This window comes from Physeter macrocephalus, chromosome 2, assembly GCF_002837175.3.
Source record: "Physeter macrocephalus isolate SW-GA chromosome 2, ASM283717v5, whole genome shotgun sequence".
Lineage (NCBI taxonomy): Eukaryota > Metazoa > Chordata > Mammalia > Artiodactyla > Physeteridae > Physeter > Physeter macrocephalus.
This window is the reverse complement of record NC_041215.1, coordinates 19,154,458-19,174,493: the sequence shown is the minus strand read 5'-3', so window position 1 is coordinate 19,174,493 and position 20,036 is coordinate 19,154,458. Positions and strand designations below refer to the sequence as shown.

Genomic DNA, 20,036 nt, shown 5'->3' with positions numbered 1-20,036 from the left:
ACTAAAAAGCAGCTTATTGTTACATGTTTTAGTCTCGTGTCAAGGTTAAAAACTGCTGGTACTAAGTTATTGTGTTTTTGATTCTCTTGCACACTGGTTATTTATAAAAATCAGATCACGCTCCTGAGGAGTTGCCCAGAGATCGGGCCCTGCCTATTTGCTTCTCAGGCCCTCTCTTAGACTCTCCCTGCTGGCTCCCCATTTTAAAAAAACACCATCTGTGATGGCACAATCCTAACGTACGTCACAGATTTGTAAATGCTTTGTCTTGAGGCAAGTATGTTTGTTTCTTAAGATCTTATAAATCCTCCCTGAATGCTGGGCTGTCTGTACCTTACCTAGCCAAAAAGAAAGAAAAGGTAAAATAAAAAACAAAACAAAATTCGAGCAAAACAAAATCAAATTTAATGGTCTTAAATGCAAAAGTAAAAACAAACGAAAAACACAAAAAAGCAAAAGAAAATTAACAGAACAGAACAACCCAAAATGTCAAGGCAGTTATGAAGAGAACTTTGAAGGTTAATCTTTAAAACTACAAATCAAAGGGATTTTTTTCTTTTTTTTTTCTTTTTTTTTCTTTTTTTTTTTTTGTTAATAGGTAACTGGCAGGAAGTAAGTACTTTTCTGCTGAGTGTTCATAGGAAAGCAAAGTTTCAAAACAAAATCCGACTAAAATAGAAAAAAGCCTAGCGCTCACGAGAAGGGATGCGAGAAATACAATGCTCAAATGTTTCTGTGTCATTAAAAAATAGAGCTATTTTACGCACTGGGGCCGTGTTCAATGCTCTTGGAAACTGGAGAGATGATTGTGAACAACAGTATCTGATGTGTGGAGGCACCATGCATGCAACGTGTGGACAGGAATCGGGATGTCAGAGGAGCAACACGTCTTCAGGCGTGCCTGGAGCTGAGATCTGACTCTGGAATATACTGGAGTTTCCCTGAAACTCTTTGGTCCGTTCCCATTGGCGCCTGGGCTTAGGAAACCCACTCGTGTCCTCGGCAGAGCCTGGCCCGGCCTGGTGTGTGGCCCCCCTGCCCGCTTGTGGCCCACGGCAGACGGGCCCGCTGCCACTGCCGGGGCCAGTCGGCTGAGTGAGCAGGAGGTGGCAATGGGACCTGCTTGGGAAAGCAATTTCCTGTCAACCAAAGCAGAAATCGCTTAAAATGTTGAAGCGGTTGAGAAAACGCACACAAGGCATCTGTCTAACATCTTTAGTTTAAAAACTAAAACTAAAAGGTCATTTCTTTTTGTTTGTTTGTTTCTATCCAGTTTGTGGAGACATCGAATGAAACGCGTTAGACAGTCTCAGAAGTTAAAGCATGCTTCAGTTTCACCACCATCCCGAAGGACTGGTTAGTCAATGCAGTCTACTTAGATTTCTGTTTAATATATATTTTAAAGGAAATAACTTAAGAAACTTAAAATTGGTCTAACATTGTGGGATTTCAAACATTTGAACATGTCGGTTGCATCCCAGAGTATAAAAACCTTTTCACTTCTCATTTAGACTAAGACAAACACTTGTGAAAATTGGCGCAAAATGAGTTGTACACTAACAAAAAAGTTTCAACTTCTTCACTCTTAATTATCTATTCCGTACAAAAAAAAAGCATGAGCGAGTTATTTGTGGGACTTGTTGGTTTTGAAGGAAACCTGTAAGATTTTGTCCCCCAGGCGGTAGCCGTTCAGACTTGCTATGGCCATCGCGGCTTCTTCATAGTTTGTCATGGTCACAAAACCAAAGCCTTTGCACTTGTTGGTGTTGAAGTCGCGAATCACTTTCACATTGGTAACTGCACCAAAGGGGCCAAACATCTGCCAGAGGATTCCCTCATCGGCATCTTGACCAAGGTTGTAGATGAAGATGCACCAGCCCGAAGAAGCGTTGCCTGGGACATTGACACCAGAAAGCCCACTCATGTGATCTACACCCATAGGGGAGAACCTAGCAAACAGAGAGCACAGCATTCAGGTCAAGGTCAGTGCGGGCCAGCGAGCTGCACGCAGCCCATGTGAGGCGCTCAGGCTGACACACCCCACTCAGTCAAAATCAGGACTTTTCAACTGAGAGGAACTCAATACGGGGGCGGAGGGAGGGCATGGGCTCCCTGCTCTGTAGGGCGTCGACTCCGAGGAGAGCCGCTTGCTGCCTGCAGGGGGTCAGGCCTCAGAGCGATGGCCTCTAGTGGCCTCTGACCAGCCGCTCCCTCCACCCCTCCCACCTTGGTGGGGTGGTCCTCTTTAGTCACACCCGTACTTCCCACATTTTAAGTGATGGAAGCTTCTCCACATCCTCCGAGGTGCTGTTACACCCCCACCTCTCCCTGGAGGAAACCGTTCCTCATCCTGTGTCTGTGTCTGTATGTGTGTTTGTGGGGGTATGGTGGGGGTGGGGAGAGGGCTGAATTTTTTTCTTTTCTTTCTCTGAATTTTATACCCCATCCCCACCCCCATCGGCACCCTCCCTCTCCGAGGGTTCACGTCCAAGCGGTGCCTGCATACAGCACACTCCCACGAAGGGCCACTGCCGGCAGGGCACAGCTCCGGACACCCTTCCGCTGCTGGCTCTGAACAGCCCAGAAGGGCCAGGGCTGTGAACTGTTAAGTCCACCAAGCTTTACCAAAAATGTGGAGCCCCTTTCTAAAGCACCACTTTTAGTCACATCAAAAATAAGCTTTCTACAAGTCGTGGGCAATAAGGATTAAGGGAGATGACAAGATTGTTACTGAAGCCACGTGGCCCTTGAGATGTTTCACAAGCTCAAAAGTAACTGTTGGAGGATCAATTTAAGAATATTTGAGCACGATAACAGCATCTCTGAAGCCACACAATGCAACTGGAGAAGTATTACCTGCTCCAAAATAAAATCAGGTTCGAGTTGTGGGTCTGATCCAGGGGTGAGTGGGGATGCCTTCAGGTGTCACTAAACAGATTCACGCCCTCAGCAGACATGGGAGGAGTGGCCAGCCCCCGAGGTGCAGACCACTGACACAACGGTGATCGCTGATGCAGGTACAGAAGAATCAAGGCACATTGTGGGCCATGGTTTTGAATTTGCGAGAATAATTTTAAACAGCCCGTACCAAATGTCTGAATTGGTTAGATGACTCAGGAGGCTTGTTAGTGGTGAGACCACAGTATCATTGAAATGGGGGTGGGAAAAGGCACCCAAGTATCTGTATGAGCTGCTTTTCAGTGAGAAATGGAAAGACATTCTGACTTTTAAAAGGACCTCCTTTTCTCCAAGTTTTGTAGGACACGGACCCAAGTTATCATAGTTAACTAAATCTTGACATAGATATTATACTGAAAATAATCTGAGATAATACTTTACTGTCTTTTATTGACAAGATTCTCATTCTTATTCATTCTTGTGAGTTTTCTCCTGCTAGTTGGAGCTGATCTGTTTCATCTCAACAGTCATGAAACCCACCCCCATTCTTTCCTCTGATGGTGCAAGAGAAATGACTCTTCCTTGATTTGGGGACTTTTCCCAACATGATGAGAACTGACTGCAAACCCTCTCCTCTTCTGGGTCTTCTATCTTCTTTTTCTTATCTTAGTCTGCCTTCTGGTGGCGAACTCTCCTGCCCTCCCCTTCCTTCCGTCCATCTCTGGAGGTCACGGTCCCTCTCCTGCCTGGCCCCTTCTGCACCTCCCATCTCTCCTTTCTCTTCTCCTCCAAGCTTCCTGGTTTGCCAGAGTTCCTGGGTAACTCACTGAACTTGGCTATCTACACACCCCACCAAACCACCAGTGAGGCCGACCGTGCTGACTTTCAAAACTGGATTTAGCTCACTTCTGTCCAAAGACGCTTCCCCTGCTTTGCCTTTAAACCAGAAAAGCCAACGAAGGAAGGCCAGCTTTGGAACCTGAACTGAGTTGAGAACCCTGGATTATTGGACTGTGAAAACAAGACCTTGAAAAACAGCATCTGTGAAAATGAGCGGGGTGTTACCCAACCTCACCGCTTAAAACAAAGACGGGAACCCTGAGAAGTCGCAGAGAGAAATCCTTAACATACCTGAGATTAGCCCTCATGCCACTTCTCAAAACTGGGAGAAGTGGGATCTCAGCTGTTCGTGAGGCAGTAACATACCTGATTTCAGAGTCCAGGTTACTGACACTACTTGTCTCTGTTCTGCTAGATCCTGGCGACTAGAATCATTTTATATGGAAAGACTAAGGAAGGTGGGAAAACAGTTCACCTCCAGGATGCGGCTTTTAAACAGAAGGCATATAATAATATTTAGACACCAAATGACTCCACAAGGTAGGTGTATGAGAAAGGTTTGCCTTAGGGCTGCTGATCAAATGTCTAAAACCTGTTTAAAACTCTGGAAGAACGGCTCTTGCATAAGCACCCCTAAAGCTGCATCTTTGCTCTCCCAGATACGGGACAATCTTTTAAACTCATGGGTCTACTCGCATATCACTAGAAACTGCAGGCTGCAGCGTTACGCACTCTCTCTCCTGGGAGCTGGTTGGAGCTGCACTACCTTTTTCATTCTAGTTAAAGACAACACTTGGATGGAAATAAACAGCTTCCATACAGATACCTTTCTGATGCAGGTGGGGGACATGGAGACATGAAGTGGCCGTGAGCGTGACTTTCTGATGTGATCAGCCCAGGTTTCCACTGCACATAGTCACCCGACCAGCGGGGCTCCGCGCAGCCAGAAGGGGCCCGAGTGGCCATGGTGGGAAGAGCGTGTCCTCCTGACCCACCTGAATCTCTGCGCCTGGTGATGAACGGGGCCTCCGAACCGCCTAGCTGGCGAGTGGTACAGCTGGGAGAGCAGCGCCACGTTTTTGTTCTGGTTGGGATTGGCTGCAAACTTCACTGTAATGGGCTCGGAGGAACCTGGGGGTTTATGACCATTGAAACTGGTAATTGCCTCTTCTGCTTCCGACCGTTTGTCAAACCGGATAAACGCAACCCCTCTGGACAAACCTTTTTAACAAACCAACAAAAATGGAGTTAGGGGAAAAACTGCAAGGATTTTTAAAACTGAAAAGCAAAAGTCAAGTCAGTCAGGCTACTGTGGTTCAAACTGGATGCTTGGTTAATGAGACAAACAAAAATTAAACCTAAATATGGAAACATGAACAAAGTAAAAAAAACAAACAACGACTAATAAAAGATTAAGGTTTCAGACTTTCTTCTGAGTTGAAGCAACGACTCCACAGCCTCAGTGCCAAAAGATACTCTGTTGACAGGAGTCTCAAATAAGACACCCCAGACCTCTTTCTTAAAAGAAGCCACATTAGAAGAGATTATGTCCTCCATCACCATTTTGATGCCAGGTGCCCACCGCAGCGTGGGTGCACGGTGTGCTGAGGGGTAGGTGGGTGACAAGGAATTGTCCCTGGGCTCCGGGAGCTCCCTCCCATGGCCTTCCCAGCCATCTGGCCACATACCCCAGCTGGGCCTTTGCAGCATGTCGCCTCCTGGGCTGGCCTGACCGAATCCCTGTTTGCTCGGTGCCTGGCTCAGCCTCCTGCATCCCTCAAGGGCGTGGAATCCTAGTAACCAAGCTGAACCCTGATGACTCTTTCCTGCCACCAACACCTCACTCACCTCTTGGATATTCCACTGTAAGGTCCTGGGACCTCCCGTGGGCCCCAAATTACCCTCAGAATCAAGTGAGGCCATGCATTCTTTTCCCAGAAAACTGCCGACAATGGTGCTGACACACCCACCCACAGACTCCCCGGCAACTGAAGAGTCCCTGTCTTGCGCCGGTTCATCACCGCCTCAAGCTGCCTTGGGAGAACACCTTCTCTTGCCACCTGGACTGAGCCACCAAAGGCAAGTCCTGGGCCTGCTGTAACCTCATCCCTCGACAGAGCAAGGACATGGCCCGGGACCAGGCTACCTGAGTCCCAGGCCCAACTGCGGAAGGCAGGGTCAGCTTAGTCTGGCACAAGTGTGAGACCTGAACAAACCAGATGGGAGGGGGCTCAGTCACCCTCTAGCCCCATATGCAGTCGTTCTGGGTCTGGGGGGAATGATGGGGGCCCTCGTCCCTTGAAGAACTCGAGGAAGGGGGTGGGGCTGAGGTGAGGGAATGTGGAGCCGCAGAAGAGAACTGGTTCCTTCTCCTGGGGAGAAGAAACAGGGGTCAAGTGTGAAGGTCGAAGTGTACTGGTGACGGCCGAGGGCCAGCATGGGGGTGACGGGCCTGGGCTGGAGGCACAGTGTGCCCTGGTAGGGGAGGCTGAGGCAAACAGCTATAAGACACAATTTCTTCTCTAGACAAAGGCCTTTAGCATGTGGTAAGTGATGACCATCAGAGCAGAAGAGCCCAGGGCCTCGGGCCACCGGCTAAGTGAGCGTGAGGAACGTCCCCCAGTCAGCTCCCACAACCCGGCACCTTTCCTCGCCATTTCCCGCAGGGTCCCACCCATCGTCCCCATGATGGGCAACAAGGCGGGGGTATCCCCAGCTGGCCCCAAGGCCGCGGAGGGGCCTGGGAGACTCAGGCACACCAGGCTGGTGCGGAGATGACAAGTGTCACTGCAAGGTGCGGTCGTCCCCTCGGGGCCTAGAATCCCAAGCTCTGTCCTGACTTGGATGCAACACCGTGGGCCCCATGTGAACAAGCAGACAGTAGTCAGGGGCCCCCGGGCAGGGGCTCTTTCTTTACAACAGGAGCATCCTGTGGATGCCCTCCGCCAAGTCCTAAAGCACACACCCCAACTCTCCAACTGGGAAACTCTCCCTTCTTGGGTGCCCCCAGCACAGCGGCTCCTCATAGCCTCAGGGCTGCCCCCGCATTGATTCCATCACTATTTAAGTATAAATTTAAAATTGACACAGCCAGAGATGCTCACTGAATTAGTGAGATCAGACCCAGCAATTCACACGTGTGCCAGGAAAATTCTAGAGCCTGAGCCCACTTTAAAATTTCGGTTCAGAAGGAACACCTGAAAACATGTACTTGGCATACACTGTTTTTATTTACTCTTAAAACGGCACGAACGACAGCTTAGACAGATGGGAACCCGAACGAAATCTAACTGCAGGCAAATCCCACTGGAAGCTGTGGTTGGCTGGCTGCTACAGAAAGCTGCCTGCAGGATACGGTTCCACTCTATTTATAAAGACCCTGCAATCAAGCAGACAGAGTGTGTGCGCGCAAGTGTGGTTTCCCTGTTTGGTTTTGCAAAATGACTATCAAATGAAAACAGCCCGAGTGAAATGAAGAAAACCTGAGTAAGAGAGAGACTGTTACTTAAAGTGAGGGAATATAAACTCACTCAATGATTGGATGAATGTATACTTTTTGAAGATGACTGCTGATTTTTTTTTCCTTTAGCGTTTTTAGGATTAAGAGCAGAGACCAATAAATGGCACGATCTCCAGATGAGTCAACTATGAAGTTCACAATTAAAATGTACAAAGAAACAAAGACATTCTTTGAAAAAGTTCTGTCAGCTCAGGAGATAAAGGTTTTTTAAGAGAGCTTCTCTGTTTCTTTAAAAAGCACGTCATACAAAGGCAAACTTGACACACAGACTTGCCTGCCCCGCTATTCTCTGCCCCAGCCGCCGGGGCTCCATGGGGTCCCAGCAACGAGCAGCCTCTGTCCCAGCAGAGGAGCCCTGCATGGTGGCCTCCTCCGGAACAGAGGGAAGGAAGGGGAGCCCACAGTCCCGGGGGCTCACCTTTCTACTCTCCAATTCGACACCCGGCCTAGAGGAGGGCTGTGGAGAGGGAGGAGCCCCTGGGGCTCCCTCACGGCTTCCTTCCCCCTGCCCTCTCGCAAAGCTCCTGAACACAGACAGAGGTGTGGGGCAGGGACCCTGTCCCCTCGCCTAAGTGGCAGAAGCTGGCGGGGAGGCCTGAGGGCACAACCCTGAGGTGCCCCCAAACTCCAGGAGACACCAGCCTTGCAGAGGGAAAAGAGGCAAAAGTCCCAGCAAAGGGGCGAGGGAACTGTCTGCAGGAGATACCTCCCTCAGGATGATGCAGACAAAAGCTACGTGGCAGGGGGTGCGTTCTCGAGGTGGGTGGACTCCAACTTGAGAGCTGGGCCCTGCTCAGCAGTGCTGGGCTGGACAGAGACGAGCAGAAGCATAGCAGTCCGTACAGGATCAGGAAAAGCAGGGCCATGGAGGCAGGATACGGGCCAGCACCGTCACCCCCGCCAGGTCTCCAGGTGGCCCACTCAGGTGCTTCTGTGCAGCTGGGGCTGGGGATAAATACATGTGCTGACCAGCCGACGGGATCACCCTCTCAACTGGCACTTGAAGATACGTAAGGGGAACTTTAGGGACCACAGGAAGCTCCTCTGGCACAGAACAGGGGTTTACACCAAGTACACGGCATCTTTACCTCACGCCCATCCCCTGGCCCAGAGCCGAGGGGCAGAAAGGAGGCCGGGTGGGTGGAGTCTATGTCCCTCCAGCAGAGCCTGGGGTCCAGAAGCCCCTTCTCCTCCTCAGGCCCCTAGGAGACTTGAGCTGTCCACTCGTCTCCAGGCCGGGCCCCAGCCCAGGACTGCAGCCGGGGCAGCAGGTAGGGCCAGCCCATGCCAAAATGAGCTTCCACAGCTGGGACAGGACAAGGGAGTGCAGGTGACAAGACTGTGGGCCCCAGGGCACACAGCTTAGGGGGGATGTGGGAAAACACGCATGCACCTCCACCCTCATCTGTCATGGGCCACGATACCCTGCCCGCCTGCTCTCTGTGTGGCTCTGCAGCCTCCCGGGGGAGGTCACCTCGGAGCCACGACTGCTCTGGCCCGACCACCCAGTGTGTGTCTGACTACCACAGCCAAGGGTGTGGTGAACACGCTCTGTGCTGGAAGAACATAAAAACCAACCACAGACAATTCCACTGGCTTCGCTGAGCTCCCTGAGCAGTGATCTTTTTTGCTAGTTGGTCAGTAAATTCCTACTCCTGCTGAGAACAGAGATGAAGTGCCCTAAAGCAGGGCGGCCTGAGCTCGCTGCTCCCCAGACAGAGCCACGCACAGGGCTGGGTGGGGCCGGCCCGACCCCAGGCCTGAGGCCAGTGGGGCAGGTGGCCGCAGTGAGGGGCTGCTTCTGGGGCACGCAGGGCTCAGCCTGGCAGTGCCTTACCGCTTTATGCAAAGCCCATCGCCCAAGCTGCTCGTGTCCTGAACTGAGACGACCTGAGAGGGGCTGGCAAAGTGGCCAGGATTGCCTGAGAGAGGAAGTCACTGCTTTCGAGCTCTGAGCTTTGAATGTGTTACCCGAGGGGGGGCAGGGTATCCAAGTCATGAAGACTGAAGAACAGCTCCTCAGAAAGTCACCCTTGGAGCTCTGGGGTAATGAAAGGTGGGGACTCTGGACCTCAGGTAAAGGCTGTCTCACGCAGCATACCACTGCCTGCAGTAAGAACGGCAACATTCGTAGCCCAGGCTAGGACGTGTGGGTGCCTGCAGAAAGTGCCAGAATCTCTTGGTGTGTTCACCATAACAGGCCTAAGCTTTTATGTCAGGGCTGCTTTTATGCCACTTAACCTCCCAGCCTCATTAAACAAAAACCAACGTCTTCTCATTTTGATTCTGTCCTCATTGGTGGAATAACTAATGACAGCGATCTGTCTTCCCGAGGAGACCCGGCCCCTGCCTGGAGGAAAACCTCACCGTACCCCGGGCCACCCGCCGTACCTGTGGTCTGATCCACGAGGACCCGGGAGTTGATGATCCGCCCGAACCGAGAGAACATGTCCTCCACATCCTTCTGGGTCATGTTCCTCGGAAGCCCGCTGATGTACAAGTTGGCATCTTTGATGACCTCTGAGCTCGGGCGAGCGTACGACACCTTGAAAACAAAACGGCTCACTGGCGTTAGGGCAGGTGTGTGGCCAAAGCATCGAGGGAGGGTGTTAAATTTTCGGGTGAGAAAAAGCCAACCCTATGGAAGGAGGTCACCTGCGGCAGCCCATGCTGGCAGCACCCCATGGGCCAGGCAAGGGCCCTCACTCACCCTGATGATAAGACATTATTCTTGTTTCACAGTTGAGAGTCTGAGGGTCCATGGCTGACTGGGGGCAGGGCAGGGAGCCAACCCCGGCTGCCTGTGCTCCTACCATGGCCTCAGGCCTCTCTGGACAATGAACAGGGCTGGGAAGGGGACCTGGTCCTGCCTGTGAGGAGCCCAGGGGACAGCGGGCTGGGTGCTCTGGGACCGTGACACCCACCTGACAACAGGCAAGCTCGCCATGGGAGCCCAGATGGGGCCCGGGTGCTGGGGGGTACACACCTATTAAATGACCCCATGCTTTTCAGGCTTATGTTCTGCAAAGCTTTAGAAAGGCTAAAAGGAGCTTGTGCAGTGGTTTAGATAAAAGGGTGTGTGCGTGTGGGGCTGGTGGCAAGGAAAGGGTCTCTGGTGCTCTCCCAGGTTGGGGCGACAGCTGGGTGGACCGTGCAGGCCAAGGGGGCAGCACAAGGGCAAGACGACAGGTGTGTTCTCACCACAACACTCAGCGCTGCCAGGAAGGGCAGCGGTGTAATTCTACATGCTAAGACCACACACACACACCCCTTCATTCATGTGCTCGCTGACTCTCAAACATTCGAGGTGCACCTGGGACATTCCAGAAAAAGAGAAGACAGACACCACCTTTGCCTGCAAAGCAGAATGCAGTCTAGGGGGAGAGACGGCGGATGGAAGGAGAAACCGTGTGGCATGGTCAGAGCCCAACTCCACCCGAAAAGGAGCTGGGCTCATGGAGGTGAGTGTCAGAGGAGAGTGAAATAGAAGTGATGCTGATCAGAAGGATGTCCCAGGGTACCGGGTCCCGTCAGGGGCTGGTGGCCTCCACAAAGCAGTACTTTACAAGCTGACATTCCCTGGAAGCTTCCCTGCACTGCAGCCAGGCCTAAGGCACTCTGGGGACACTTTGGGGCCATCCGATGGTTTGTTCACGACCTGGGGCAGAGGCAGCACTGTCCCCAAGAGGCCACCTTGGCCCCCGGGGCCTCCCCAGGGCCTCCTAGGTGGGCGTGGTCACGCTCCTTGACTACCAGGCAAGACGTTGGCCCCACTTCTGGGCCTCTACTTTCCGGATCAACCAGCCCCACAGAACACCCCACTCAGACTCCTGCCAGAGGGGGTCACTCCAACCGTCTGCCATCCAATTTTATCAAAAGCCCCAACGAGGGGCGTCAGATTTCAGGCAGGACAGCTGAAGGAGGGAGGCAGGCCTGCCGGGACTCAGGCTAGTCTGTGCTTTCCCAGGATCAGGCTGGGCCAGTAGGGAGCTGCCTCCCAGGACCATCCTGTCTGGTCCCTTGCAGATCTGTCCAGAACAGGTTGCATTTGGGGTCTGCCCTTGGCTTTTGGTGAAGGTCACTGTGGGAAAGAACATTCCCAAATTAGCACCGTGGGAGTGATGTGGAGGCTGGCACTGACTGTAGTTACAACTGTCCCCTGATAAAGCCCCAGAGAGGCAATGCTTTCAAAGCCAACTGTGCTTCAATTCCTTTCAGCACAGGTGTCTCCAAGGACCTGATGGCCACTGCAGCTTTCCTTTTCTCTTCAGCCACTGTCAAGCTCAGAGTCAAATCAGAATCCAAGAAGACTGCATTAGAGAACCCTCTCGCAGCAGATGTGTGATGACGGGGCAGGCGTGCCTGGCCCCGCTCCGAGACACTAAGCCCAGAACCCTCTTTTCTAAGCTCCTGGCACCACCTGGTCCTTTGCCTCAATCAGGTCTACTGTCCTATTCTTAGGAAACATTCCTGTGAGAGGTTTTTGAACAAGGAATTTTTGAATTACGTTCCCCCACAAATTCATATGTTGGAGTCCTAATCCTCAGTACCTCAAAATGTGACCTCATTTGAAACAGGATCATTATAGATGCGATTGGTGAAGATGAGGCCAAAGCGGAATAAGATGGCCCCAAATCAATGACTGAGGTCCTTATAAAAAGGGGAAATTTGGACACAGACATGCACTCGGGGAGAACCCTGTGTGAAGATGAAGGCAGAGACTAGGTTGATGCTTCTATAAGCCAAGGATTGCCCAAGATTCAGTGACCACCAGGCGCCGGAAGAGGGGCACGGAACAGATCCTCCTTCAGAGCCCACAGCCCTCTGAAGGCACACAACCTGCCGACACCCGGATCTTGGACTTCCGGCCCTCAGAACTAGGTGTGAGGAACTGGAAGATGCAAAGGCTCAACAGGATGATCTCATTCCAGTAGCTTCGGGTTGAGGGAGACAACTCTGGTGACTCTGGCAGGCGTGTGTCTCAGGAACGAGGGCTGACTCACCAGTCTGCAGGTGAGGGGCGGTAGGCACAGTGCTGAGAGACTGCTGCAGGAAGCCGGGTCAGGGTCCTGCATGGGGCGGGGGTGGGAGGCATATTCTACAGGAGGGCTCGGCAGGGACCGATGGTCGGGAAAACCCAAGGTTGGTCCAGGGGTAGGCAGAGCCTGAAGACAGACACTTGGGGTGGGGAGGAGGTGGGGCTCCGGGCTGAGAGAAGGAGGGTGTGGTTAGCAGTGGCTGGTTGAGAGGAGCGTGAAGGTTGGGGAAGCCATCCTGAGGCCTGGAGGACTAGCCGCCTTGTCCCAGGAAGCCGTCACAGCCCTTGAACTGGGAATGACGCTGATGACAGTCTGCCCGAGGCCCTCCCAGCTGGTGCTGCATGGCTCCCTCACTCCCCTCAGGTCACCTCAAGTCATCATGAACCACCCCCCAGGACACGGCGCCCCTGGGACGCCTATCCCTGCCACACCTGGCTTTCATATTTTTTGTTTATCGTTTGTGCGCATGCACGTGCGCACACACACACAGGTCCAGCCCCACAAGGGCATGGAATTTGTTTTGTTCATCGCGTGGCACATAGTAGGCACTCATAAACATTTGCCAAATGAATTTTGAATGAACTGGTGGGAGAAGGATTACACCAGTGACGGAGCAGGAATGGAACCCTGGGCAGGAGGCGGGAGGGACGATGCTGCTGCCGCCGCTGCCACAGCAACAACCGGGCGCGAGCAGGAGGGCAGGGCTGGCCCAACACCGGCTCGGCACGAGGTCGGGAGCTGCAAGAGGACGGGAGCACCTTGGCCACTAGAAGAGACCGGAGGGGAGGTCTTCGGAGGAGGCTGTGAGCCAACACACGAGGGACACCCGGGGCCAGGGAGGGGGCTGTCCCAGCTTAAATCCTTCACGGGGACCCTCCCGTTGCTGGTGGGGCTGAGGAGGACACGAGCCAGAGGCACAAGGCGTCGGACGGTCACCACCCGACACACATCTGACACGCAACACCTCTGTTCTGAGCAGACAGGAGGCCCCCCAGATGCCCTGAAAAAGCAGCAGGCCTCTAAGGCGCAACTGTGCTAATGGTGCAGTGACGGTGATGGTGAAGTAAGGGTGGGGGGTCTCTTACCCAGGCCAGGGCTCAGCACAGACCTCTGTGCAGCCAGGAATGAATGAGATGGTGATTGCAGCTCTTTACCTTAATGGTTTTTGACTGGAGCCGCAGGCCGTTCAGCGTGTTTATCGCTCTCTCTGCATCCTTTGCAGTCACGTAGTTCACAAAGCCGTAGCCCAAGCTGTGTCCTGTGTGGGAGGAACATAAAGACATGGGTGAGCCACTGAGAGCCAGCGAGTGAGCGAGACAGAGAGACGGGGAGGATGAACAGGACTATGTCCGGCTGGGCTCAAAAGGACAAGACCAGAGAGAAGACCAAGAGAGAAGGCTAAGAGCCATGGTCTCTGGGAAGGTGGGAGTTAGAGATCGATGGTTACAATCTATATTGATGGTTTATTTGTTACACTCCCTTGGCAAACATGTACATTTTCTGCAAGAAACAAATTTACAAAATGTTACTTTTTTAAAACAAGTTTATTTAAAGAGAAACACTGTGTTACTAAGCATCCTAGGGAACCCATCACCAAAGCAGTGACAAGGAGCCGTCCCACTGGTGCCGGCTGCTCTGTGTGGCTCCGAGGGGGACTGCGTGGGGGTGGGGCGGTGAGGATGAGGACAGTCACAGCAGCACACAGGACAGGCTGGTGGGGAGAACCTGACTACGATCAGCTGTCAGTGTCCAGGCTGTTTTCCGCCACTTCCACGCCCCGAGTGGGAAGGCCTGCTGGGCTCTGGCGCCACCCAGTGTCAGTTGCCCTCACTTTCCCAAACCTGCCACCCAGCTCGGGGAGGAGGAAGGAAGCACAGGGAGAAGCCGGGGCCCCACCTCCACAGCCCTGGCCAGGTATCCAGGGCCCCCCTGGCAGCAGCTCCTGCGGCAACAGCCTCATTAGCCGAAGGCTGGGGGAGTCGTAAGGCAGGTGCAAACCTGAGTTCTTCCCAAAGAAATCCAGGGTTACAGGCAGGGTGTCCCCAACTCCCTCTTGGGGAACTGTTCAGAAGTGGTGGGAGTGACCACCAACTGGATACACAGGAGGGAAACGGCACAGCAGGAGAGGGGCTGTGGGTCCCTGGGAGGCCCAGGGAGAAGCAATGGATGAGGGTCGGAGTGGAAGGAGCCTTGCACTTTCACTATGGAGGAGGAGCAGGAGGTGGCCCAGGGAAGAGAACCAACACCAAGCCGCATCTTACCCATCCACACACCATGTGAGTGGGCACCCCCTGCGCACCGGCCAGTGCTCTCTGCACAGACAGAGGGGTGAGTGGGACAGAGGCCCGCCCTCTCTGAGCTCTGCACCATCCCCCTCCCCCCACTGGATGGTAAAAACATGATGAGGCCTGAGCCACAGGCAGGCAGAGAGCCTCACAGCAGATGTGCTGGCTCTGAACCCAGGCCCATCTTGCCAATAACGAGACCCAGTGAGAGCCTAACCCAGTATTGCCACCTTGAAACAAACACACCAAAATGCTTTATATTTTAGATTTAAAGAAAAATTACAAAGGTAATGCAGAGTTCCCATATACTCCACATCCAGTTTCCCCTATCAGTAACATCTCATCCTAGGATGGTATATTTGTTACATTAGTGAACCGGTACTGATATATTAATATTAACTACCATCCACCTCTGATTCAGATTGCCTTAGTTTTCCCCTAGTGTCCTTTTCTGTCCCAGGATGCCATCCAGGATCCCACTTGACATTTAGTTGTCAAGTCTCCTTAGGCTCTTCTTGGCTGGGACAGTTTCTCACACCTTCCTTGTTTTTGATGACCTTGACAGTTTTGAGGACTGGTCCAGGAATTTTGTAGAATCTCCATCAATCTGGGTTCATCAGATGTTTTTCTCATGGTTGGACTGGGGTTATAATGGGTTTTTAGGAGGAAGACCACAGAGTGAAGCGCCCTTCTTCTAGTGCCATCACACTGGGGTGCAGGCTGTCCACATGACTCATCACCGTGGATGCTGGCCTTCACCCGCTGGCCAAGGCAGTCGGTCTGCCAGGTTTCTCCACTGTAAAGTTACCCCACCCACCTCCTCCACACTGTAGCCCTTGGAAGGAAGTCACTCCACACATCCTGCATGTAACGAGTGCCATACGGAGGTATGCTTCAGGGCAGAGTAGCTACACAAGGGCCAATTTCTTTTTTAAAGAAACAAAACCAAAACCTGACCACCCATACCCATGGGTCTCCTTTCTACATTTACAGATCTACATTTCTAGCAAAACTCCACGGGTCTCAGAGACTGGGCTGCGGGACCCCAGACGGTGAGGAAGCCAGAGCAGCAGGGCTGTGGGGCTGGGCCCATCAAGCAGAAGAGTCAGACTGCAGCTCAGAAAAGTACCATGGGTTCCAGGTCGGGAACTTTAGGGTCCTCGTGAAGTGGAGAATGCAGGTTGTCTGCGGTATGGATTCCCAACCAAACTCCGGCCTTGCTGAGATGTTTACTCCCAACACCTGCTCTCCAACTGCCCTCCCCTGCCGACCTCACCAAGGCCACCCAACCCTCAGGTGCCACCCCACAGAGAGTTTCAGGACGCAGCTCCCGGAGCCCCCAGCAGCACTGGGCACTGCAGACCCTCTTGAGGCACCACTTCCCGCACGATGTCATGGCAATGCCAGGTTTTCCTTCCCCGCAACTGGCCCTCCTCGGGCTCCTAATCTTCTGCCCATTCCATCGAGATGGTCCTCAAGGTTCTACCTTTGGCCCTTGTCTTTGTCATCAATGCTTCCTGGGTGACCTCCTTGACCACCGTGTGACCACACCTGCCCATGTTACCTAGGAAGTCACACACCCTCAGACAGCCACTGGCTCCTTCCCCAGTCCTGCTCCCCCTCCACTCTTCCTCAACGAGCCCACATGTATTAGCTGAGCACCTACTATGTGTCAGTCCCCGTGTCAGGTTGGCGGGGGGTGGGGGTGGGGTGGTGGTTAATGATAATCACAAAGGAGGACAGTTCCTGCCTTAATAAACACATCCCACTGGGTGAGTCAGATAACAAAGCAAGAAACCAACAAACAAAGCCATACACAGGTGCTACAAGGAGAACAGAATCTCCGTGGCGGTGTGAGAGGGACTCACGGGACGGTCCAGGGAAGACAGGCAGTCGGGGGCATCCTCTGAGCAGGGGATATTAGAAGCAAGACCCCGGGGTGGCCGGAGGCGAGCATTCCAGCAGAAAAGCAAGCACCAAGCCTCTGAGGCTCAGACGACCCTGGTGTGTTCCAAGAAATGAAAGGTGGCCAGCGCAGCTGAATGAAACGAGCCAGGGGACTGGCCCCGAGACAGCTGCTGGGTGGACCGCGGCCTCAGCGGGGCTGAAGCCAGTGCAGAGACCACAGGAGCCCATGAGCCAGACCAGGTGTGAGACGGGGGCCACGTGGCCGGGCAGGGGTGGCGGATGGAAGAGCCACCAAGAGGACCTGCAGATGTGCTGACGCGGCAGGGAGCTCCAGGGGGGCTGAGGTCCCTAAAGCGCCAGCACTCCCAGGCTGGGACCGGCTCTTGTCCTCCAGTGTGTTCTACTCTCTGTGGTGGGCAGCTGTGTGCGCCAAGAGGGAAGGCGGATGAGGAATGAAGGGGAGCCCCTGGCTTCGTCCACTGGATGAGACCGGTGACTAAAGCGTTAACACACAGTACTGAGTGCCCACCTCCACCCTTTCCTTCACTATAAACCAACTGCTCTCAACTCTAGCCGCTTGTTAGAATCACCAGGGCGGCTGCTGAAAACTATCACTGCCCAGGCCACGTCCCGACCAATGACATCAGAAACGGGGGTGGACGAGGCAGGAGTTGGGACAGCTTCGGTAGTTTGTAAAGCTCCCCAGTGATTCCAATTCAGAGCCCAGGTTGAGAACTGTCGTTGGAAGTGCAAGACAGGAGCTGGGCTCCCCGCGGTTACGCAGAAGAGCCCCCACTTAACGGCCTGTGCTCAGAGCAGGTGCCTGGAGGAAGGCCCTCACTTCCCAAGTTACTGTTTCTCTAACAGGGGCCACAAGCCACGCGGGGTAACGATGCAGCTCCCCAGGGCCCTCCTCAGCCCATGACCCAGGACGGCAGGCAGGCGTCGGGATCCACACTTCCAAGCCCCTTATAGATGATCCTGCCCCCTAGAGGCAGTGGGCCCGCTGCAGTCGGTGCCTTGAAGGCAGGTCAGCTGCTGCCCCCTCCCACTTTAGAGGCAATGGAAGACCAGCCCTGAATGAGGGGGGTCTGACATCTGGTGGGGGAGCAGGGGGGTGGTGCTCAGGCACAAGCCCGGTCAGTGCGTGGATCCTGTACAGGCTGCTGGGGCTTGAGGAGGGTGAGGCCTGCCAGGGTCAGGGGTGGGGGCAACCAGAGCCCGGGATGGGAGATATGGTGGAGGGGGGAGGGGCGGGAGATGAGGGAAAGAAGGACGGGGACAGAGGATGAATAAACCCTGGGCCTGGTCTAGGGATGTATGAGGCCAGCGCCCCCCAGCTCTCACTTCCCTGCACCGTAGGAAGGGCACTACTTCTCAGCTCTGGTTCTGACTATGCCTGGCACCGGCGCTGCCCTCCCTCCAGAAAGGTTCAAACACCCCAGACTGGCCGACTCAGTGGGTCTGACTGGGGCCTGAGAGGCGTTTCTCCCAGTCCCCAGGTGCTGTGGCTGGTCAAGGGCCGGCACCTGGGAGCCACTGCCCTGGAGAAAGTAAGGCTGTCTCCACAAGGGGCACTCTGCATGCCTGGCTGGGTGACCCCAGGGCCAGTGCTCTTGCATTGCCAAACATCTTTCTCTCTCTTTAGACAAGGGTTAAGACTAAGAAACGATTCCATGGCATTTCGCCATGCTTTCGTGGACCAGAGTAGCCAGACGTAATGTTTTAATCCCTTAGTGTTCCTCACACTGACCTGGGGTGCACAGCTGAGGAAGGTGAGTGCCCCGTGGACGAGGCCCTCCTCTGCAACGTGAGTCCTTTCTCTAAAGGTCCACGGGGCTCAAGGGAAGACATCACTGATGGAGAGAGACTGGGTCTTGCGGGGGGATGAGTGAATTAATTAGGCAATAAATAAGAAGTAGCAAATGTCCCCAAAGGAAAGAAGATGGGCAAAGGACAAGAGTCTTTTTATAAAAGAAGAGTACAAACAGCCAGAACAGATGAACTTTACTAGAAATGCAAACTGCCACCACGATCAGATGTCATTTTTCACTTAAGAGGTGAGAAACCCTGCCTGGCCTAGGGGATGGCAGGGCTGAGCAGAGGGTGAACCGCAGACCCCTGGAGGGCCAGCTGGCAATAAGGGTCAAGAGCTTTTAGAAACTACACTCTCTCCCCTCTGCCGGTTCATTTCTAGGAAGACTTCCTACAGAAATAACCAGTGAGCAAAGATTTGTGCCAGGATATTTATCTCAACCGGGCTTGTAACTATGGAAAAAGTTACAACCTGTTGTAAACTCAGAACCTGCATGCAACAGAATACCACGCAACCCTGTGACCATGAGACAGCTATGTTCAGTGACAGGGAAAAATGTTCACAGATACAGGAAGAAAAGTTTCCCACACAGCTTGGGAGGTGCGAGCCCATTTTTGTAAAAGCACATGACTGCTCATGACCATAAATATGTAAAGAAAAAAGTCTGGATGGACATGAACCAAAAAGCTAACAGCTGTGGGATTATGGGTAACTTAAACTTTTCTTCCTGCTTGTCTCATGTTAAATTTTTTTCTGAAAGGAACAGAGGTGATTCGCATTAAGAAAAAAAGTGGTCAGCTGGGTAGATGTGGAAGGCATCCCTGCAGCGGGAAGAATACTGGAGAAATCACAAGAGTGTGAGAGCACGGTGTGTCTGGGAAATGACAAGCAGCTCAGTCTAGCCCAAGAGGAGGGTGAATGGGGGGTGCAGTGGCTGGGGAAGAGGGGGACAGGGTCTCAAGGAGACCTGGGAGCTGCAGGCCAGGGTATGGGCTTTATCCTGACCAGAGGTGCAAGGCAATGAGACAGAAGCTGAGCATGTAGGCTGGAGTCTGGGGACCAAGTGGCCAGCATGACGTAATGCAGCAAGGTAGAGGCTGGCTCATGGTCCCACGTGGGCCATATGTCATCTGAGGAGGGGCTAGACACCAGGACAGAGAGCAGGGCAGGGCTGCACAGTAAGGCCAGGTAGTGACTGTGGATGAACAGGCATCACCAAATGCATGTCTCCCACAGGGAGGCCTGGCTGTCCAGAAACACTCTGAATCTTGAGGCCAGCATGTCAAACCTTCTCAGCGTCCCAGCCACCACCGTGTCCCCACTTCCTCCTATCACTGGTGCTTGGCCCATGGTTGGCACTCAATAAATATTTGCTGAATGAATGAATGTCCATGCTGATCTGCGTTCTCCCCCAATCCCTAGATCTACTCATTCATTCACTCAACAAACACTGACTCTGGCTACATCTGGGAATACAATAGGGTCCTTGCCTCCGAGAACCATAAGGACCTACTGGACCAGAAAGTTCCAACCCCAGTGCAGTGTGCAAACCCACGTTGCAGGTCTGCCTGATTGCTCTGGGGACCCAGAGAAAAGCATCTAACGCCGAGTAGATCAGGCCAGGATCTAGGAAGTGAAGGCTTTTAAAGCAGGTGAGTGACAGGGTACATCTGGTATGTTAAAAAGAGATTCCTTTGCCGCAGTTGGGAGAATGGGCTGGAGGGAGCATG

At 53.2% G+C, this 20,036-nt stretch overlaps 1 protein-coding gene across 1 annotated transcript in view; it reads right to left on the bottom strand.

The window, feature by feature from the left end:
• Nucleotides 1-382: 382 nt before the first annotated feature.
• The window catches only part of ELAVL1 (ELAV like RNA binding protein 1), a 38,349-nt gene continuing 18,695 nt past the window's right edge, over nt 383-20,036 (bottom strand). The window contains exons 3-6 of the mRNA XM_024134095.1: nt 13,452-13,555; nt 9,650-9,803; nt 4,734-4,959; nt 383-1,949 (exon numbers count right to left, since the gene is read on the bottom strand). Of these exons, the coding sequence (XP_023989863.1) occupies nt 1,625-1,949; nt 4,734-4,959; nt 9,650-9,803; nt 13,452-13,555 (809 nt within the window). The 3' untranslated portion in view covers nt 383-1,624. The remainder of the gene's footprint in view (nt 1,950-4,733; nt 4,960-9,649; nt 9,804-13,451; nt 13,556-20,036) is intronic.